The sequence below is a fragment of the Diceros bicornis genome, chromosome 6 (assembly GCF_020826845.1).
Source record: "Diceros bicornis minor isolate mBicDic1 chromosome 6, mDicBic1.mat.cur, whole genome shotgun sequence".
In the NCBI taxonomy this organism is placed as follows: Eukaryota; Metazoa; Chordata; class Mammalia; order Perissodactyla; family Rhinocerotidae; genus Diceros; species Diceros bicornis.
Window position 1 is genome coordinate 19313600 of NC_080745.1, and position 16955 is coordinate 19330554.

General features: G+C 38.1%; 1 protein-coding gene across 1 annotated transcript in view; it reads right to left on the reverse strand.

Annotated features, from left to right (window-relative positions):
* Positions 1 to 16955, reverse strand: part of RYR2 (ryanodine receptor 2) — a 683573-nt gene that overhangs the window by 312843 nt on the left and 353775 nt on the right. The window contains exon 16 of the mRNA XM_058542954.1: positions 7736 to 7831. Coding sequence (XP_058398937.1) covers positions 7736 to 7831 — 96 coding nt within the window. The remainder of the gene's footprint in view (positions 1 to 7735; positions 7832 to 16955) is intronic.

Sequence of the window (16955 nt, forward strand, 5' to 3'; positions counted from 1 at the left end):
TTTATTCCTGTAGATTTCATTCTGTTTTGCACAAGTTTTTATATTAAGTCCTTGGTCCAGGGTCTTTGTACTGTGTGTATAGTGCAAATTTGCACCTCCACATTCAGGCACATACACGGCATTCCAATTTCTAATTGTTTTTCCCCCTATCCCTACCCTTGTGCTGAAGGCACACTCGTCATCTGAGTTCTCAGCAGTTTTCATTATTTTGATTTGAGTAAACAGAATACATGTCAAGTTTACTTCTTTACTGCAAATACTGTTTTAAGAAAACCAAAATAATCTGATAAGTAGTTATGAACACCCGCTAATTATAAAAGAAAAAGGTGCTAGGTTCTTATTGTGATGGTTTTACTCCTTTAATTTAACAAACACGTCTATAGTGTTTACTAACAACCCTCTGAGGCAGGTACTATTACATTTTACAGGCAAAAATCTAAGGCACAAAAGGGTTAAGGTCATGCAGCTATAAAGGATGAAGCTGAAATTGGAACTTAGCCAGTCCAACTCAGAATCCATACTTGTAAACTGTAAGCAATGATTCTCCTTAACATAGTATAAAAATAAGTGAATGGGGGGGCCGGACCAGTGGCATAGTGGTTAAGTTTGCGTGCTCTGCTCCAGTGGCCTGGGGTTCGCAGGTTTGGATCCCGGGCATGGACCTACGCACCACTTACCAAGCCATGCTGTGGCAGGTGTCCCACATATAAAATAGAGGAAGATGGGCACAGATGTTAGCTCAGGGCCAATCTTCCTCACCAAAAAATAAATAAGTAAATAGGAAAATGATTAAAAAAGGAGCTGCTATTTCCGATGAGGCAGTCTTGGCAGATCTGAACCCTGTTTTTCATTATGAAATGGTAGGAAACCCTTTTAGGGGACCAGGTATAAGGGACAGACCCAACTGTCTGCAGTTGGGACATCATTTCTTACTGCACTGACTACACCCTGAGACCTAATCCTACTTACCTCTCTCCTACCACAGCCACTGAGCTAATTGAGCAGCTGAGCTAATGTCCATCAGATTACATTTAGTGCATCACATCGACCCTAAGGGAGGATGCAGGAACAGTGGTGCATCCTGCCTTGGTACTGAAGATGGAAGATTCAGATAGGTAGTGATTGATTTCCTTCTTTTGACTACTGTGTCCAAGTAAATAGAACCCCCTTTAAAAGCCTTGGTACTAAAAAGGCTTAATTCAATCAAGAGGCAATTTGGCTCGAAAAGACTGAGATAAGCTACTCATACTGCAAAGAAACTTTCATGAATTCAGTTCCAGATGGAGGCCTTAAGCCATGATAATGTACCTAAGGTAGGTCACAGACACTTAACCTTAAGCCTAACATTACACAGTGTAATTATTTCACCAAAGATGACAGTAAAAATATTTAATAACCAGAATGTCATGAGCAAAACCCAATCAGACCAGACACTGGGATTATACAGCCATCTCTCAGTAGCAGTGCAGAGGAGCGGAAACTTTAGCTTCAGAACAAGGAAACTAAGTTCAGTGCCCAAAAAAGACTAGAAATGGGCCAGGTCAAATGTAGAAATCGCTGTTTGTGATTTTTTTTTTAATAAGCAGTTTTTCTCAAGTAAGCCCTTCCTGGATAATGTAGTTTCTCTGAGACAAGACTTCCTTTTTCACTCCTCTAGCTAACGAAGATTTTGTGGACTCCACCCTAAAGGGCTATGTGCCAGGAGAAATAAAATCAGCAAAAGGAGCAAAACTAAGGAAGTAGGATGAAAAACTGCATTCTAGAAACTGCCCAAGAAAACCCTTGGGACACAAAGGCTCTCCTGAATTGGTGGGAGGTGGGAGGTGGGAGGTGGGTGGCTGCAGCTTAGAGGGAGAGCAGAGCAGACACACAGGACAGGTGGAGGCAAGCTGAAGTTGTAAACTTCTCTCCCCACTGCCTTAAGACAATTGCTGGTCCCTTGCTGCAAAATCGGCAGCAGCAGCCCAGGCCACTGGGGCCAGTGTGGAGTAATGTCAGAGGAGCAGCAGAGCCCCCCAAGGGTAGGGAAGTGACCAAAAGAGGTGCCAACTGACCACTTGCCCTTGAGCTCAATCTTTCATACCCTCCTCATCCAAACCTTTAGCTGGCTGGGTAATTAGGGCCTAAGGAGACTGCCTCTGTCAAATGGCACTCGTGTCCGAGGCTGAAAGCCCTGGCCAGCACTCCCTCCCATGTTGGCAAAAACGGAGTGGTCAGCTCTCCGACACTTGTGGCTCTCAGACCCGGCGCTCGCGACCTCCCTGCTCCTTAACCAGACCTGGGTGACACAGACTGAGGCCTGGCGTGGACCCTTCCACAGTAGCACCTATCAGAGATATTGATACAAGTTCACTGACCAGTATGAGCAGACATCTGTGAGCACAACTACCTTAAAAGAATCACAATGTGTACCATTGCAGCAGAACTGTCAAACAGACCAAGAATGTAACACAAGCATGACAAATGGACATAAGAGTTAAGTACGTATGTGTGAATTTGAATTCCTATTTAGTGACAAAGCACATTAAAGGAACCACAGGCCTTGCAAATTCACTGCACAATCCAGAGAGCCACCACCCGGAACAAGGTTAGCCAGACCCCCACCTGTCTATGAAAGCCAGGATGCTCTTAGCCCAGGCATTTCTGGTTTCCTTCAAACTTTAACACCTACTGCTAGAAATGAGTGATGTGGTTAAATGACTAACTATGGAAAAATGATATAAAATCAATCAACTATATTTCACAAAATACTAAAATTTCTTTCTCAAATATGAGATAGTTGAAGATTTTTTTCATTTCAAGAACCATTTTCTAGAAATGCACTTTGCCACATATCCCACACAAAGGCTTTTAGGAAACGATAAAGATTTCGGATAACCCAGCAACTCTGATCATTTTTTTCATTCTGAAAAGAATGTTCTGTTTCCTTTGGTCTTTACTTTGGGGTACTTCTTTTCCTACTTTTCACATTGCTGGTAAAATATACCAAAATACAGGAAGCTCTCCAAATCCAGATTCTCCATTGTCTATCCTCTTTTTCTTTCTAGTTGCTGAGAAAGGAAGGAGGCGTATCGTTGAATGCTGACTTTTCTAACATTATTCGAAAATGAGTAATCTTTGGGGCTGGCCCGGTGGTGCAAGCAGTTAAGTGGGCGTGTTCCGCAGCAGTGGCTGGGGTTCGCTGGTTTGGACCCCGGGCACGCACCCACGCACAGCTTGTCAAGCCATGCTGTGGTGGTGTCCCATATAAAGTGGAGGAAGATGGGCATGGATATTAGCCCAGGGCCAGTCTTCCTCAGCAAAAAAAAAAGAGGAGGATTGGCAGACGTTAGCTCAGGGCCGATCTTCCTCACAAAAAAAAAGAAAGAAAAAGAAAAGAAAATGAGTAATCTTTGACAAGGGTCTTAGCTAATTATTAAATTAGTAACCTTTAATTGATAATACATTATTTCAATCATTTAGAGTGAACATCTTTGAAAAATGTATTCTATGTTTCCCTGTCTTCTTAAGTGATCCATCAGCATTAAACATAATTTATATATCTTGATGACCCAGGATCGCTATTAAACACACCAATCATTGTAACGCGCTATGATGAAGCTCTGGAGGCAGATGGATGATTCTGCACGGGGTAATAGGCTCAAACAGGTACAGACCCCAACAGCTATCATAAAAGATTTTCTTTAGAAGTGTCCAATGTCATCAAGATTCTGATTTAGTGTTTCTCATAGGGTTCAGGTGCATAACCCCCCGGGTATACCATAGCTGACTTTCTGCAAAATCAAAAGCTTTGAGTCAAAAGCTAAAGTTGCCTTCTCCAAGGCTATCTTCTGGAAATCTCTTTCTGTTACCATTAGCGTTGCTTGAATTGTTGGTATCACTCAAAAAAGTTAGCTATGATTTCTGCATCACTAACAGTGGATCTCACATAATACCCTGTGAGTTTATACGCTTTCTAACTCGATTCCTCGCACCTAAGTAGATATTAAGGAGGAAGAGCTTCTTGGACACAAGATTCTGTGACAGATTACTCCACAGGTTACAAAATTTTCCCTTTGAAAAATGATGAGCTTATGCCCTGCAAGAAAAAGTTGTGACATCTCTGGAAGCTTTAAACTATCATATTTCCAGGTACCAAAAGTTGTATCACATGTGAGCACAAAGCTTTGGCGAGTCAAGACCACTCAAAGACTACTTATTCCACTTAAACCCAGAGGCAACTTCATTCATGGCACTCATTAAGAGTGGGGAAGAATTGGCAGGAATCCCAAAGAAGGCCACTTTCCTCACTGCAAAACTATCTGGGGAAGGGACTGCACAGAAAATAAGACTCAGAAAAAGTATGCAGCCTCCTGACCAGCTGACGGTTGTTAGTTGGCTATCACTTGAAATGCTATTTGGGCACATCATAAAGAAAAACCCAGACTTCAGAAATATATCAACTCAATCAACTATACTTGCTCATACACATCTTTTATTGTCTTAATTAAATTTGGCCCAGAGACATAGTCACACATGAAGGCTGGGACAATGTCTAACTTATCTTTTTTCCCCTGAAGAAATTCATAGTGGCCGTTCTTATAAACTGATCAGATTCTCTGATAACGCTTTACGCAGTAGTGATATGGGTCAACTTCAGATGATGCAGAATGTGAAAAGACAAATATCTGTCTGGCTGCCCTTTCGGAGCCTCTCTATCATATAATGAGAGAAACAGTAGTGGGCTGGGGAGCAGACCCTGCCGGGGCCCTGCTGAGACCTCATCCTCTCCATTCAGTGAACGCTACCTGACTTTCAGCTGCCAGCTCCTGCATTTCTTTGCTTCAAGATTTGCTCTGACCATAGTGGCAGCTGGAGGAGCCACAGAAATAATGCCCGCTGGGAGCAGCACAACCCAGCGACAGAGAGAAGTTGGTTATAAACACCCCAACTCCCTCGCCCCTCAGATGGGATAACTCTAAGGCACATGTGCTAGTTTCCCAGAACTCCCCAGTAAAGAAAGCTCCAGGTACTCATGGCGGTAACTTGCTTGTCAACATACCCTCTCTGGCCCCTTCTCTACTTGGGCTCATGTCCACTCATGTTCCAATTAAGCTTGCCCTTCAATCCTTGTCTCAAGGTCTACTTCTGGTGGAACCCAAACTAAGGTAAGCTGTTTCATTAACACATCCTTTTGCTGACACTTTTCAAGTCTTCATCAGATTTCTATTTAAGTTGGCACAAATTTATTTTGATTTTTCTCCATTGCCCTTTACTGAAGGAAATTTAGAGCTCACAGAGCCCCTGGCCCTGCTCTGCCACTCACATACAGACACACAGAGACTAACAATGCAGCTGGGAGACTGAAAAGCTGAGGGCAGCGTGTGTTCAGCAATCTCAGAGAGAAAATGAGATGATGCATATAGAAGCACTCAGTAAACAATAAAGCATGATTGAAATACATTTATATATTTATACATATATATGTGTATATCATTATTGTCACTGTCTCTAAAAACTAAGCAACATTCTACTTTCTCCAGGAAAAAAGCAGTTCATTAAAAGCGTAAATGTAACTACAGTAGAAAAAACTGTTTAGTGAAAAATATTTTAGATACTTAAAAACTAGGAGGCTACAAGGTATAGTGAACATATTTCAAGTCTGACGTTAAGGGAGCTAGGTTTCCATCTTGGCAATAACAATTAATTCTAGCATCTCAAATCAGTCATTTATATGTTCTACGCCTCAATTTTCTTCCCTCTAAAGTGAGAATGTTAGGTAAGCATTGACTTTCACGATGCTTTCTCTGAGCACAGGGCATCTATTTTAAGTAGAAGTGCCTGTGACCAACAGCTGGACTGGGAAAAGATAATAGCAAACAGCAATTTGTATCCAGTGGAATTGTGCCCATAATTGACTAAAGCGAAGCCTCTGTAAACACTGGACTCTTCTTGGCTGAGCTTAAAGGATGCTCGGCTCTGTTCTTTCCTTCTCTCTCCTCTTTTCCTTTGAGCATTTTTGCTGTGCTTTTTTTTAATTGTGGTAACATTGGTTTACAACATTATATAAGTTTCAAGTGTACACCATTATACTGCGATTTCTGGCTTCTTTTTTTTTTCAGTGAAGCAGCTGATTCATCCAGCATTAACACTGTCCTGAAGGTTGCTCTGTTCCTCTCTCTTTCCAGACACTCTCTGGAGCCAAGAAAAGGGACTGGCAAACTTTTTTGTATCTACTTGAGCTTGTCAACAATTCTAGAAACTTTGACTCAAGAGTTTATCCCTTTTTGCAATGTCTGCCCTCATCTTGTTACCATGAATTTGATCACTTCCTCCCAATAGTTATTCAGTTTTCTCCTTTTTCAATATATTCTGTATCGATTCATAGTCATCGCATTCATATTGTGATACCCTGAAAATCCTCATCCTATAATTCTTTAACCTTTATCTCAAAAATATCCTTCTCTACTCTATTTCTGCCACACAACAATCCAGCAATGTCTTAGAACTCATTGTGACTCAAATTTCTCTTCCTCCTAAATCTTAAACTCTGAAATTTCACTCTGTCACTTAAAATTACCCTCTTTGACCAAAACCATCTGTTCTTCTCTCTCTCTTTTGATTCCATTCCAACAAACCTGTCCCTGAATGGGTCTTTCTCATGCAAAAGTCATGGAATTATTGCTGTATTGACAGGCATTTTTTTAAGTGAATTCAAACATTCATTCAGGGCCGGCCCCGTGGCTTAGTGGTTAAGTGCACGCGCTCCGCTGCTGGCGGCCCACGTTCGGATCCTGGGCGTGCACCGACGCACCGCTTCTCCGGCCATGCTGAGGCCGCGTCCTACATACAGCAACTAGAACGATGTGCAACTATGACATACAACTATCTACTGGGGCTTTGGGGGAAAAATTAATTAATTAATTAATTAAAAATTTAAAAAAAAAACATTCATTCATTCACTCATTTAACAAATACTATGAAGCACCTACTAGGTGCCAGATGGTTTGGTAGATCCAGAGAACACAAAGATGAACGAAATCATGCCCCTGCCTTCACGGAGGTCATTACCAGTGTAGGAGACAGAGAGGAAAAATAAATAACATAAAGGGGCATTAGTGCTGTAGAAGGGCAACTAATGAAATACTATGCAAACAGATGGAGGAGAAATAGATTCAGTTTAGGGTGTTGCTGAGGCGATGTATGGTGCTGGAGAATTCAGGCAGGCCTGGTAATCATTTGTAAGTCTCCACAACATAAACAAAAATAGCATTCTTGTTAGAGACAGATGTATCAGGCTTATTGCCTATAACTGTTTCACTATGATACAGACTGTTGATTAGTATTTACTAAAATCCCTTTGAAATAAAATATTATGCTACATGATTTGGAAAACTAATTTTTTTCCAAATCTGTCCAAATAATCATTTGAACACAAGTGAAAAATGGGAATTCCAAACCAATCCTTCTGTTTGTATAGTACATGAGGAGTAATTGATTTGGAAAAAAATGGGAATTCTGGCCCTTTAGTGGCTTTCAGAACTTCATTCTTTTTTAAATGTAAATGAACATGATACTGTTAGATTGCTTTTCAGAAATAACTAATGAAAATACAATAGTTTTATCAATAAGTAAAATTTTTAACCTATACATTTATGTTGCACTGAACCTGAGGGTTTTTTTGTGTCTTAAAAAACATAAAATAGAACAAAACAGGAATAATATATCATAACAAGGAGATAACTGGAAAACATACCAGAAGAAGCTTCCAGTCTTTCCAATCGGCTGATCAACCAGTCAAGGGAGCCAGAAAATTGAGCACAGTTTTTACGATTTCCTCTAATTAGAGCCGCTGCAAAAGAAAAGGCAGATTTCACAGTCAGATGATTTTTCAGTGCAAAACGTAAGGGAAGCTCATAGTAGCCCAAAAATGTTGGATCAAGAACAAAATACCTTTACTTTACATCTAAAACATATACAAATACACATATCCAAAATTGAGACATTAAAAAAAAGAATTAATATTTATTAATGGGGACTGAAGAAAACACTGCTCATTAGAAGGAATACATTTTGAGAAAGTGACATTTCATATTGGGAGGTAATAATGAAGGATAATGGAAAAACCAGTGTCCTGGCAGTTTCCTCACTTGGGTTCTAATACTCAGTGCTTTTAATTATCCATGAGACTAAATTACTTAAATTCTCTAGAGCCAGTGTTCTCACCTATATAATGAAGAAGTTAAGAGCACATCAGTTTTCCTGAAAATGTAGCACAAAATACAAGGAGATATAACTAGTAGCTAGTAACTATAACAGGCATATATAGAGATAGAATTAAATATTATCTGGAAAAGTGTGGGAGTGTCAATGGCTAATAAGTTTGAAATACCCTTTTCCCCCTGTATCTCTTCTTCCCATTTAGAGATTCACAATGCATATTAAAGGCTCTGAGAACTCCTGCGGTAAATTCACCTGTTCTAACTTTGCTTTTAACCTACTGTTTTCTACACTTCTTTGACCAAAGAAATTATCTGATATGAAATTCCTACGTGACCTTTCTGAGCTCTTTCAAGGCAATTTATATACTCAATTTAAAACTTTTAATATTTCAAAATCATTCATTTCTTTCAAAGCAAATCTGGTAAATATTTCATGTAAATTCTACTATTATACCCATGGGATTGTTCAGAAACATTGTTAATGTTGACAAACAGTTGGTGAGATTTTTACATAATATGATATTTAATGGGAAAAAGATGTTGCCATAAGAAAAATCACTATTTAAATCTGGTAGTGCTAGGAAGCAGTTTGAAGAACTGAAGTTTGAGGATACTGCTTGTTTAACTCCTTGTCAAGAGCAAGATGAAGAAGATCCTACAGTGACAGAGTGCCATTAATCTTAAAGACTTCCTTCACATTTCCTCTTTCCAAAAAAAAAATTTGTTACCTGACCTGAGAGTAAGAAAAGAAACAATGACAGAAAAAACAGAAAGGTTTCTATTCTTACAACTGTATGAGGAGAGCACTTTTGTGTACAGAGCTCCCATAACATCTTCACAAAGATTAAAAGACGATGCACTCAATTGCTTAGACTCTCATCCAGCTCGGGGACCAACAGCCCCCAACAAGAGCCAGCAACCAGCTACACACACACGAGTGACAAGTGCCAGGGATAAGTGTCAGGATGAGATGTAGCAGAGGAATGAGGAGTCCTATATGCTCAGCAGGACTTCAAATTTTAATCTGTAAGAATATCTATTCCTGACATAGAACAACAGCCATTGGGGGAGAGGATATCATGAAGTTTTTGAATCTTTATAGTCTCATTTGTTTAAAATTTAACTCACCTTTTTTTTGTGTGTGTGTGAGGAAGATCAGCCCTGAGCTAACATCTGATGCCAATCCTCCTCCTTTTTTTTTTTTCCTGAGAAAGACTGGCCCTGCACTAACATCTGTGCTCATCTTCCTCTACTTTATATGGGACGCCGCCACAGCATGGCTTGACAAGCAGTGCGTCAGTGCGCACCCGGGATCTGAACCAGCGAACCCCCGGCCGCCGCAGTGGAGCACGCGCACCCAACTGCTTGCGTCACTGGGCCGGCCCCTTAACTCACCTTTATAATTTTACTTCTCGTTTTTAAAATGAAAGCTATTAAATATTTTCTAGAGGTTAAATGTTAGAGAGAAGGTGATTCTTGAAGAAACTAACAATGCAAGAGTAACAAACCATGGGGCATTTTAATAAACTATGTGACATTTAAGAAAATCATATAGTAAGCCACAAAGAAAACTTCATTAAATTTACTGTAAACAGAAATGGTATAGACCACATTCTCTGACAACAATGTAATGAAACTAGAAATTAGTAAGAAAAGCAGAAACAAAAATAAAACCCAAGCACTTAAAAACTTAAACTTTCTCCTAAATAATTTTTGAGTCAGTAGGGAATCAATACCATAGTTATAGAATATCTAGTATATATCAAAAATAGGAATGCTACTTAACCAATGGTAGATGGTCAAAACTGTGCTCAGAAAAATTAACTGAACACTAACTGCAAGCAACAGGGTCAAAAATGTTAACTAAACATTCTTTTTAAAATCTAGAGAAGAACATCAAATATAAGTAAAATAGGAAAAAGAAACAAATAGCAATAAGTTAGAAATTAATACATTGAAATAGTAGAAGTAATCCAGGTAATAAATTAAAATAGTAGGATTCATTAATAGAGTGAAGAACTTTTTTTAATATAAGCCAAATACCAACTACTGTAATCAAGAAAAAAAGAGAAAAAGACAAAATTAAGAATAAAAAGGAATTATAAACACAGCGATTTTATATAACTCTACTGGAATTTTTGAACATCTAGGAAAAAGAATGGCGTCCAAATATATACATATATATTTTTTCACCAAAACTGACCCGAAAGAGAAAAATCTAAAAGAGAAAACCTAAATAGAATAATAAACCGTGAATAACATGGAAAAGTATGTCAAGACCAAAACTTTTTCTTACATATTGAAGAAATAAGTAATTCTATACTAAACTACTCCAAAGTAAAGAAACCAAGGAAACCTCTCTACTTATTTTAGAAAGACAGTATAACTTTGATATCAATGCCTAACAGAGTATGCATATAAGAAAACCAGAGAGAACTCTTACCTATGAACATAAATCTAAAATCTTACACAAGGATGGTATTTACAAATCATATTCAGCAATATATTAGCAACATTAACTCAAGCGGGGTTCATTCCTCCAATGAGACAGAAATGTACAGGAAATCTATTAGTAAGTCAAAGATGAAACATATGATGAACTCGACAGACTCTGAAAATGTATATACTTCTAATGAAAAAAATTAAATTCAGTAAAATAGAATACCTCCTGAACATTATCAATGTGTGTGTGCACACGTGCACATGCACAGAATGTTTTACAGATAAATGAAGCACATGAAATATTATAATTCAGCAAGTTAAGAAGGAATCAGTTAAGTGAGTTTCTGAAGGAATGGAAAACTATACAGAAAATTACAAGGAAGCTCATCACAACACTGTTTATCACAGCAAAATACTGGAACAGCCTGAGTGTAGGCTAAACAAGTGATGACACATCCTTTCAGGAGGGTAGTATACAGCCACCAAAACCTGATGAAGGTTTATAGTTACTGCCCAGAAAAGATGCTCACAACATAGAAGTCGGTGTAAACAAACGCTATAAAAGAATATTGATAGTATGATCCCATTTTTGTGAAGCAAATGTATATACTCAATAAAAGTGTATGCATAGCACGGAGGAACCGTGTTTTTTAGAATATTTCTTAGAGAATGAGATTTTGAGAAATACATCCTGACAAGTGCCTGGGAAAGGATATTGATAACGGTGAGACTGCTCTCTGTGGGTCAAAAGGGGAAATTTTCTTGTTCTAAAACAGGAAGGAAGATGCATGGAGCCAGGAGGAAAAAGGGTCATGCTCTGTGATACGATCCTTCACAGGGATTCTGAAGCCACAATAAATTCTGTAAAAAAAAAATGACAAATGCACAATAAGAATGGCGGTTTGTATGAATCTGTGAGAAGGTGACGTTCTGCAGCCAAGATATTATGTAAGCCTAGAGAAACAACAGATGATAATGAAAAAGCATGAAAGTGGGAACAGTAACCAAATAACCCTCAAAATGTACAGACATCAAAGGGAAGCCTTAAGCCTGTCTCAAGTTCATGAAATTGGAATCTGGACCAAGTTAACTAAACTTTCAGTGGAGGAGGGCCACAGCTGATGTCTCAGTGGTACAGGGATTTGCACAGGCATGCACACACAATGCTATCATATACGTGTGCATGTGAGTCTGTGAAATGTGTTATATGTGTATAATGTTTATATATGATTCAAAGAAATGTTTTTTAAAAGGTTATAAACTAAAACGGGTGGTTAAGTTTAAAAGTAGTTTCCACCTTCTTTTTCTTTTATCTAAATTTTTTATAATGAAGTTGTATTAATTTTAAAACCAAATAATACAATAAAGTTACTTTCTTTTCAAAAAGAAAAGGGAAAACAGCAACATCAATATCTATAGTGGCAATTGCTATCAGATGTTTCAGAGTGCCACTATCAAGGCCAAAAAACAATGGCAACTTGAATCTATCTGGTGCTTCAAGGTGCAGAAACAAACTCAAGACAAATGTCCTTTCCTCAATGCAGGACAAGTATGCTAAACCTTAAAATTCTCTTGATTGCTGGCTAATTGGCCTTAAAGACCGTTAAGGCCTTTCATCCTCCATATATCACTATTTTTCCCCATTTATTTAAGAAATATTAATGTAAATGCAATAGGCATTATGGTTGGCACATGAATATGAGCTTGAATAAAATGTGACTATAATACAGGATTTGCAGGTCTTCTTCTGGCATATTTTAAGCTCTTTTAGATCTGACACTCTGTCTTATTACACCTTTGCCCGTTGCCTGAAGCTTGGAAGGTATTTCTTAACATAATGAATGAATGAATAGCATCCAGTGTCTCATGCAATATCAGTGGTTAAGTGCAGTACAACTTAAATACTGTAGAAAACATTCTGAACTCAGCTCTTATGAAAGAAGTGCTAGTTCACTGAACCAATTTTTTTAATGTTGAACAACTGATTAAATCTCTAAACTTTATCCAACCAGAATATGAAATGCAAGCAATATTGGCAATGAAAAATTATTATTGTAAAAAAATATTCTGCATTTCTTTAGTATCGTAACATCCCTTTGTCCTCAAGCTTTAGTGTGTTTAAACTCTAAGACTCCAAATTTCTCACAGAATCAGAAAATTACAGATGGACTGAGATATAAAGATCTTCCAAGAAAACTCTCACTTTTAAAATTTATTCAGCAAATATTGATTATTTGCTTTGCATCAGGCACTGTTCCAGGTGCTGGAGATACAGCAGGAAATCAATGCTCCCTCTTGGAGCTACATTCAAAGTCTGGAAATACTAAGTGAACTGACCTTAAACAGCACAGACAGATGAGGAGCTGATAGAACCAGAATCCAGAAAAATTTTTAAAATTATCAGATTAACACGTGGATGCTCCTAAGTCTTAAAAACCCTAAAATACAAAAATAAACAAAAAAACCCCAGAATGTTGTTGAAGAATTTCAGAGCATAGTGCCATGGAAACTTCTTGAAGAGCTTGAGGAGCAGTCCCTGCAGCTGGGGGACCTTGTGACCTCAGGTTTGATGATCCTGCCCAGGCAGGGTGAGAGAAAGAGTGACTAACTGTGTTGGTTGGATTGGCTACATGACCATGTTGGGCCAAGAACGTGTGAGTGTTTCTCATGGGTCCTGGGGAGAGAGCGCCTCTGTGGAGTCATCCCGAGTCTACTCACTAGGGCCATCTGGAAAGTAGGAAGACTTTAGGAAAAAGAGGCTGGAGGTGGACTACTAGCTGCACATGGACCAAGCAAGGAGCTGCAGACAGCCACCCATAATAGAAATGCAGTTGCCCTGTCACAAGAACAGAGACTTGGCTAAGAACTTCCAACATGCCCACCAGAGAAAGTCAGCTCTCAGCCACTGCCAGGACCCCCAGGGACGTCAGCTTTAACTTTCTGGCCAGAGCCAGAGGGCATGCATCCAGAGAAACAAGGAAGAACTGTGCTATCTTCTCTCCTCCCCCTTCACCCTGACCAGGAAGCAAACAGCAGCTTTCTTGAGGAGGAGACAGTAAGTAGAGACAACAGTGTGTTCACACTTACAGCTCACAGTGGGGCCAAGACTGAAAGCCAGGCAGGTTTGATTCCAGAGGCTGTGCTCAGGTCCTAGGCTATGCTGCCCCCCACCACAATCTCTTCCTGCTTGAATCCGCTATCTAGAAGAGGTAAGAAGGGTGGGGTTCTGGTAGGATAGAAGCAGATTAAGAAAGTAGGTATCTCACAAAATTGGTTACAAAATGAATTTCCATTAAAAATATGTTAGAGACTGTCCTTGTCATTTCACAGACATGAGATTATTACTAAGTCGAAAAAAAATAATATGTCACGTTTATAAAGTGTCTTTCCAGGATTTCCTGGAGAACAAGATAAGAAATATCTATATGCACAAATGCCAGAATAATACCTGACATGGGCGTGTTTGAAACCAATGCCCTTCTTTTTCATCTCTTAACTGCCTTTCCCCAGTGTTTTGTGGCATTTAGGAAGATCTGCCTTCCCAAGACACTGGGAAAAGGCTCTGGATGTGCAAAAATCCTTAATTGCTATACACTTGTTTGTCTTTAAGGATTCTGAAACTGGTAATTTCTGACTTTCTAAAAGAACAGCATTCTATCCTGTTTGTTTTATACTTTGAATCTTCATAAAATGAGTATTCTTAAAGAGAGTTTGCCAAAGAAACATTTCTCAGACATTTTTAGAAAATTATCCTTGCTTGCAAGCCTCCTATAGATTAATCGTGTGGATGTCAGAAAAGATGTATGAAAGCACGCCACAAACTGGGAATATCGGTGTCTAGAAGATCCTTAGGTCTTCCAGATGGCAGGCTCATAAATCTACTTTTATCATTCTCTACCTAATACACATATTAAATATATCCATGTCAAATTTTAAAATTGTTATAGATCATCATTTCCACCTTCTCCCTTTTCTCTCCATGCTAAATAAACCTGCTGAAGAAAAAGAAGGCGGCGGCGGCTTATTTCACACATAACCCCAAGAGACAATCTACTGTCTACCTATTAGGAAGAATGGGGAGGAAACTTAATCAATCTGGAGTTAAAGACACTTCAACCAACCTTTTTGATAGCTGGGTAAAGAAGGATGAGATATAAATATCTTATTGAACTCCAATTATCACTGCAGATCTCAGACTTTGCCAGCCAAACTGAAGTATATACTTACATATACGTGGCTACCTATTTTATGATCACACTGACTTCAGGAAAAACTATTGGCAGCAGATGGTTCTTAAATCAACATAATATTTTGTTCATTTTTTTTTTTCTGATCATGAAATCAGTGTTTACGACAATAAAAACAGAAAATCAAGAGTAGTCAGAGGAACATTTAAATCACAAACTCTTTCATTATTCTATTCACCTGAAACAACCACCACTAAAACTATCATGTACATAGAGAGATTCTCTTTACATGCACTGACATATAAATATTCTATTTTTTCACTCAACTGGAATTAATATATTAGCTTTTCCTTTCATCATCAGTTACCTAGCATTACACATTTATGTTAACTGCTTTTGCAATTATAAAAGTAATATGTGCAAATAGATGAAGAATACATATGTAACAGAGCACACAGAAAAGTAAAACCTCTCTCTCCCAAGAAGCAGCCACCTAACAGTTTTCTGCATATTCTTTCATAAATGTCCAATGTACATTCAATAATGTATCTTTCTCTACATATTTTTACTTTTATGCAGTTGGAATCTTACTATGCATATAGTAAGCATCTTGCTTTATTATTTTTTTTCCTGAGGAAGATTCACCCTGAGATAACATCTGTTGCCAATCTTCCTGTTTTTTTGCTTGAGGAAGATTAGCCCTGAGCTAACATCTGTGCCAATCTTCCTCTACTTTATATGTGGGTCACTGCCACAGCATGGCTGACAAGTGGTGTGGGTCTGCGCCCAGGATCCGAACCTGTGAACCCTGGCCACCAAAGCAGAGTGCGCCGAATTTAACCACTATGCCATGGGGCCGGCCCTACATCTTGCTTTTTGTTTTTACTTAATACCATATCCTACATTGGCATACTAAAAAGTACAGCAATCTAGCCTGTTTCATACAATTTTCCAAGTGATCTATTTATCTCAATTTTCAATGATAACACAGTACTACACTACATAGGTAGTCTATTACTTATGTAACCAATCCCCTGCTGATAGAAAAATTGTTTTCAATTTTATGCTATTTATAAACAGTTTTGCAGAGGACATCCTTTCCATATTTGTACAAATATATCTCTAGAATACATATTCTGAGAGTAAAAGGATATATACATTTAAAGTTTTATGTATACTATCAACCAAAGTTTGTTTGTTTTTTTAAAATTTCATCAGTTTATACTCCCACTAAGAACATATTACCCAACATTGTCCCCACTGCTGGGTATTATCACATTTTTTTATCTGTGCCAATCTAATAAGTGAAATATGATCCTTATTTATTATTTTAACTTGTATTTCTTTATTTACCATGTTGAAAAACTTTTATTATTTTATTTATTGTTCTATGAACTACCTGTCTCCATCTGCTGTTTTTCTATTAGATGATATTTCTTTCTCTATGGATTTCTGAAAATTCTATATATTATAGAAACTGGGCATTTGTCTTTCATACAGACATATTTTTGCATATTTTGCATATTGCATATTTTACAAAATTCCCATCTGCTTTTTTTATTTTATAATGATATTATTTATCATAAAAGTTTTAATTTTTATGTAGTCATAAAATTTTTTGTGTAGTCAAATTTATCAGTCTTTTATTAATCACTTACTAACATTATTTTAACAATAACCTGTATCGAGATGGTCATGGCAGTAAAGTCAGTAACTGCACAGCATTATGACTAGCTTTGTTATTTATGTGGTCTGTCTCTCTTACTCAACTATAAGCTCCATGAGAGCAGGGACTATATCCTGGTCACAATGTCCCTCACTGCCCAGATTAGGGCATCTCCCATAGCAGGTGTTCAATTAATCTTTGATGAATGGATGAAGCTTCTATTCAAATCCAGATCTACTGGACTCCAAGCCCATGTTCCCCCAACATGACATAGTCTCTGCTACACAGGACAGCCTTCAGGAGACTGTATAAGGAATTAAGAGGCAAGACACTTGGGAAAAACAGACAAAAGGGAAAAGGAAGCTTTCCTGAAGAGAGACATTAAAAAAAAAAGATACAAGTGTGGGGGATTAACAAAAACCCTCTCAGGAGTAACAAAGTGAAAATATAAAAGTTCAA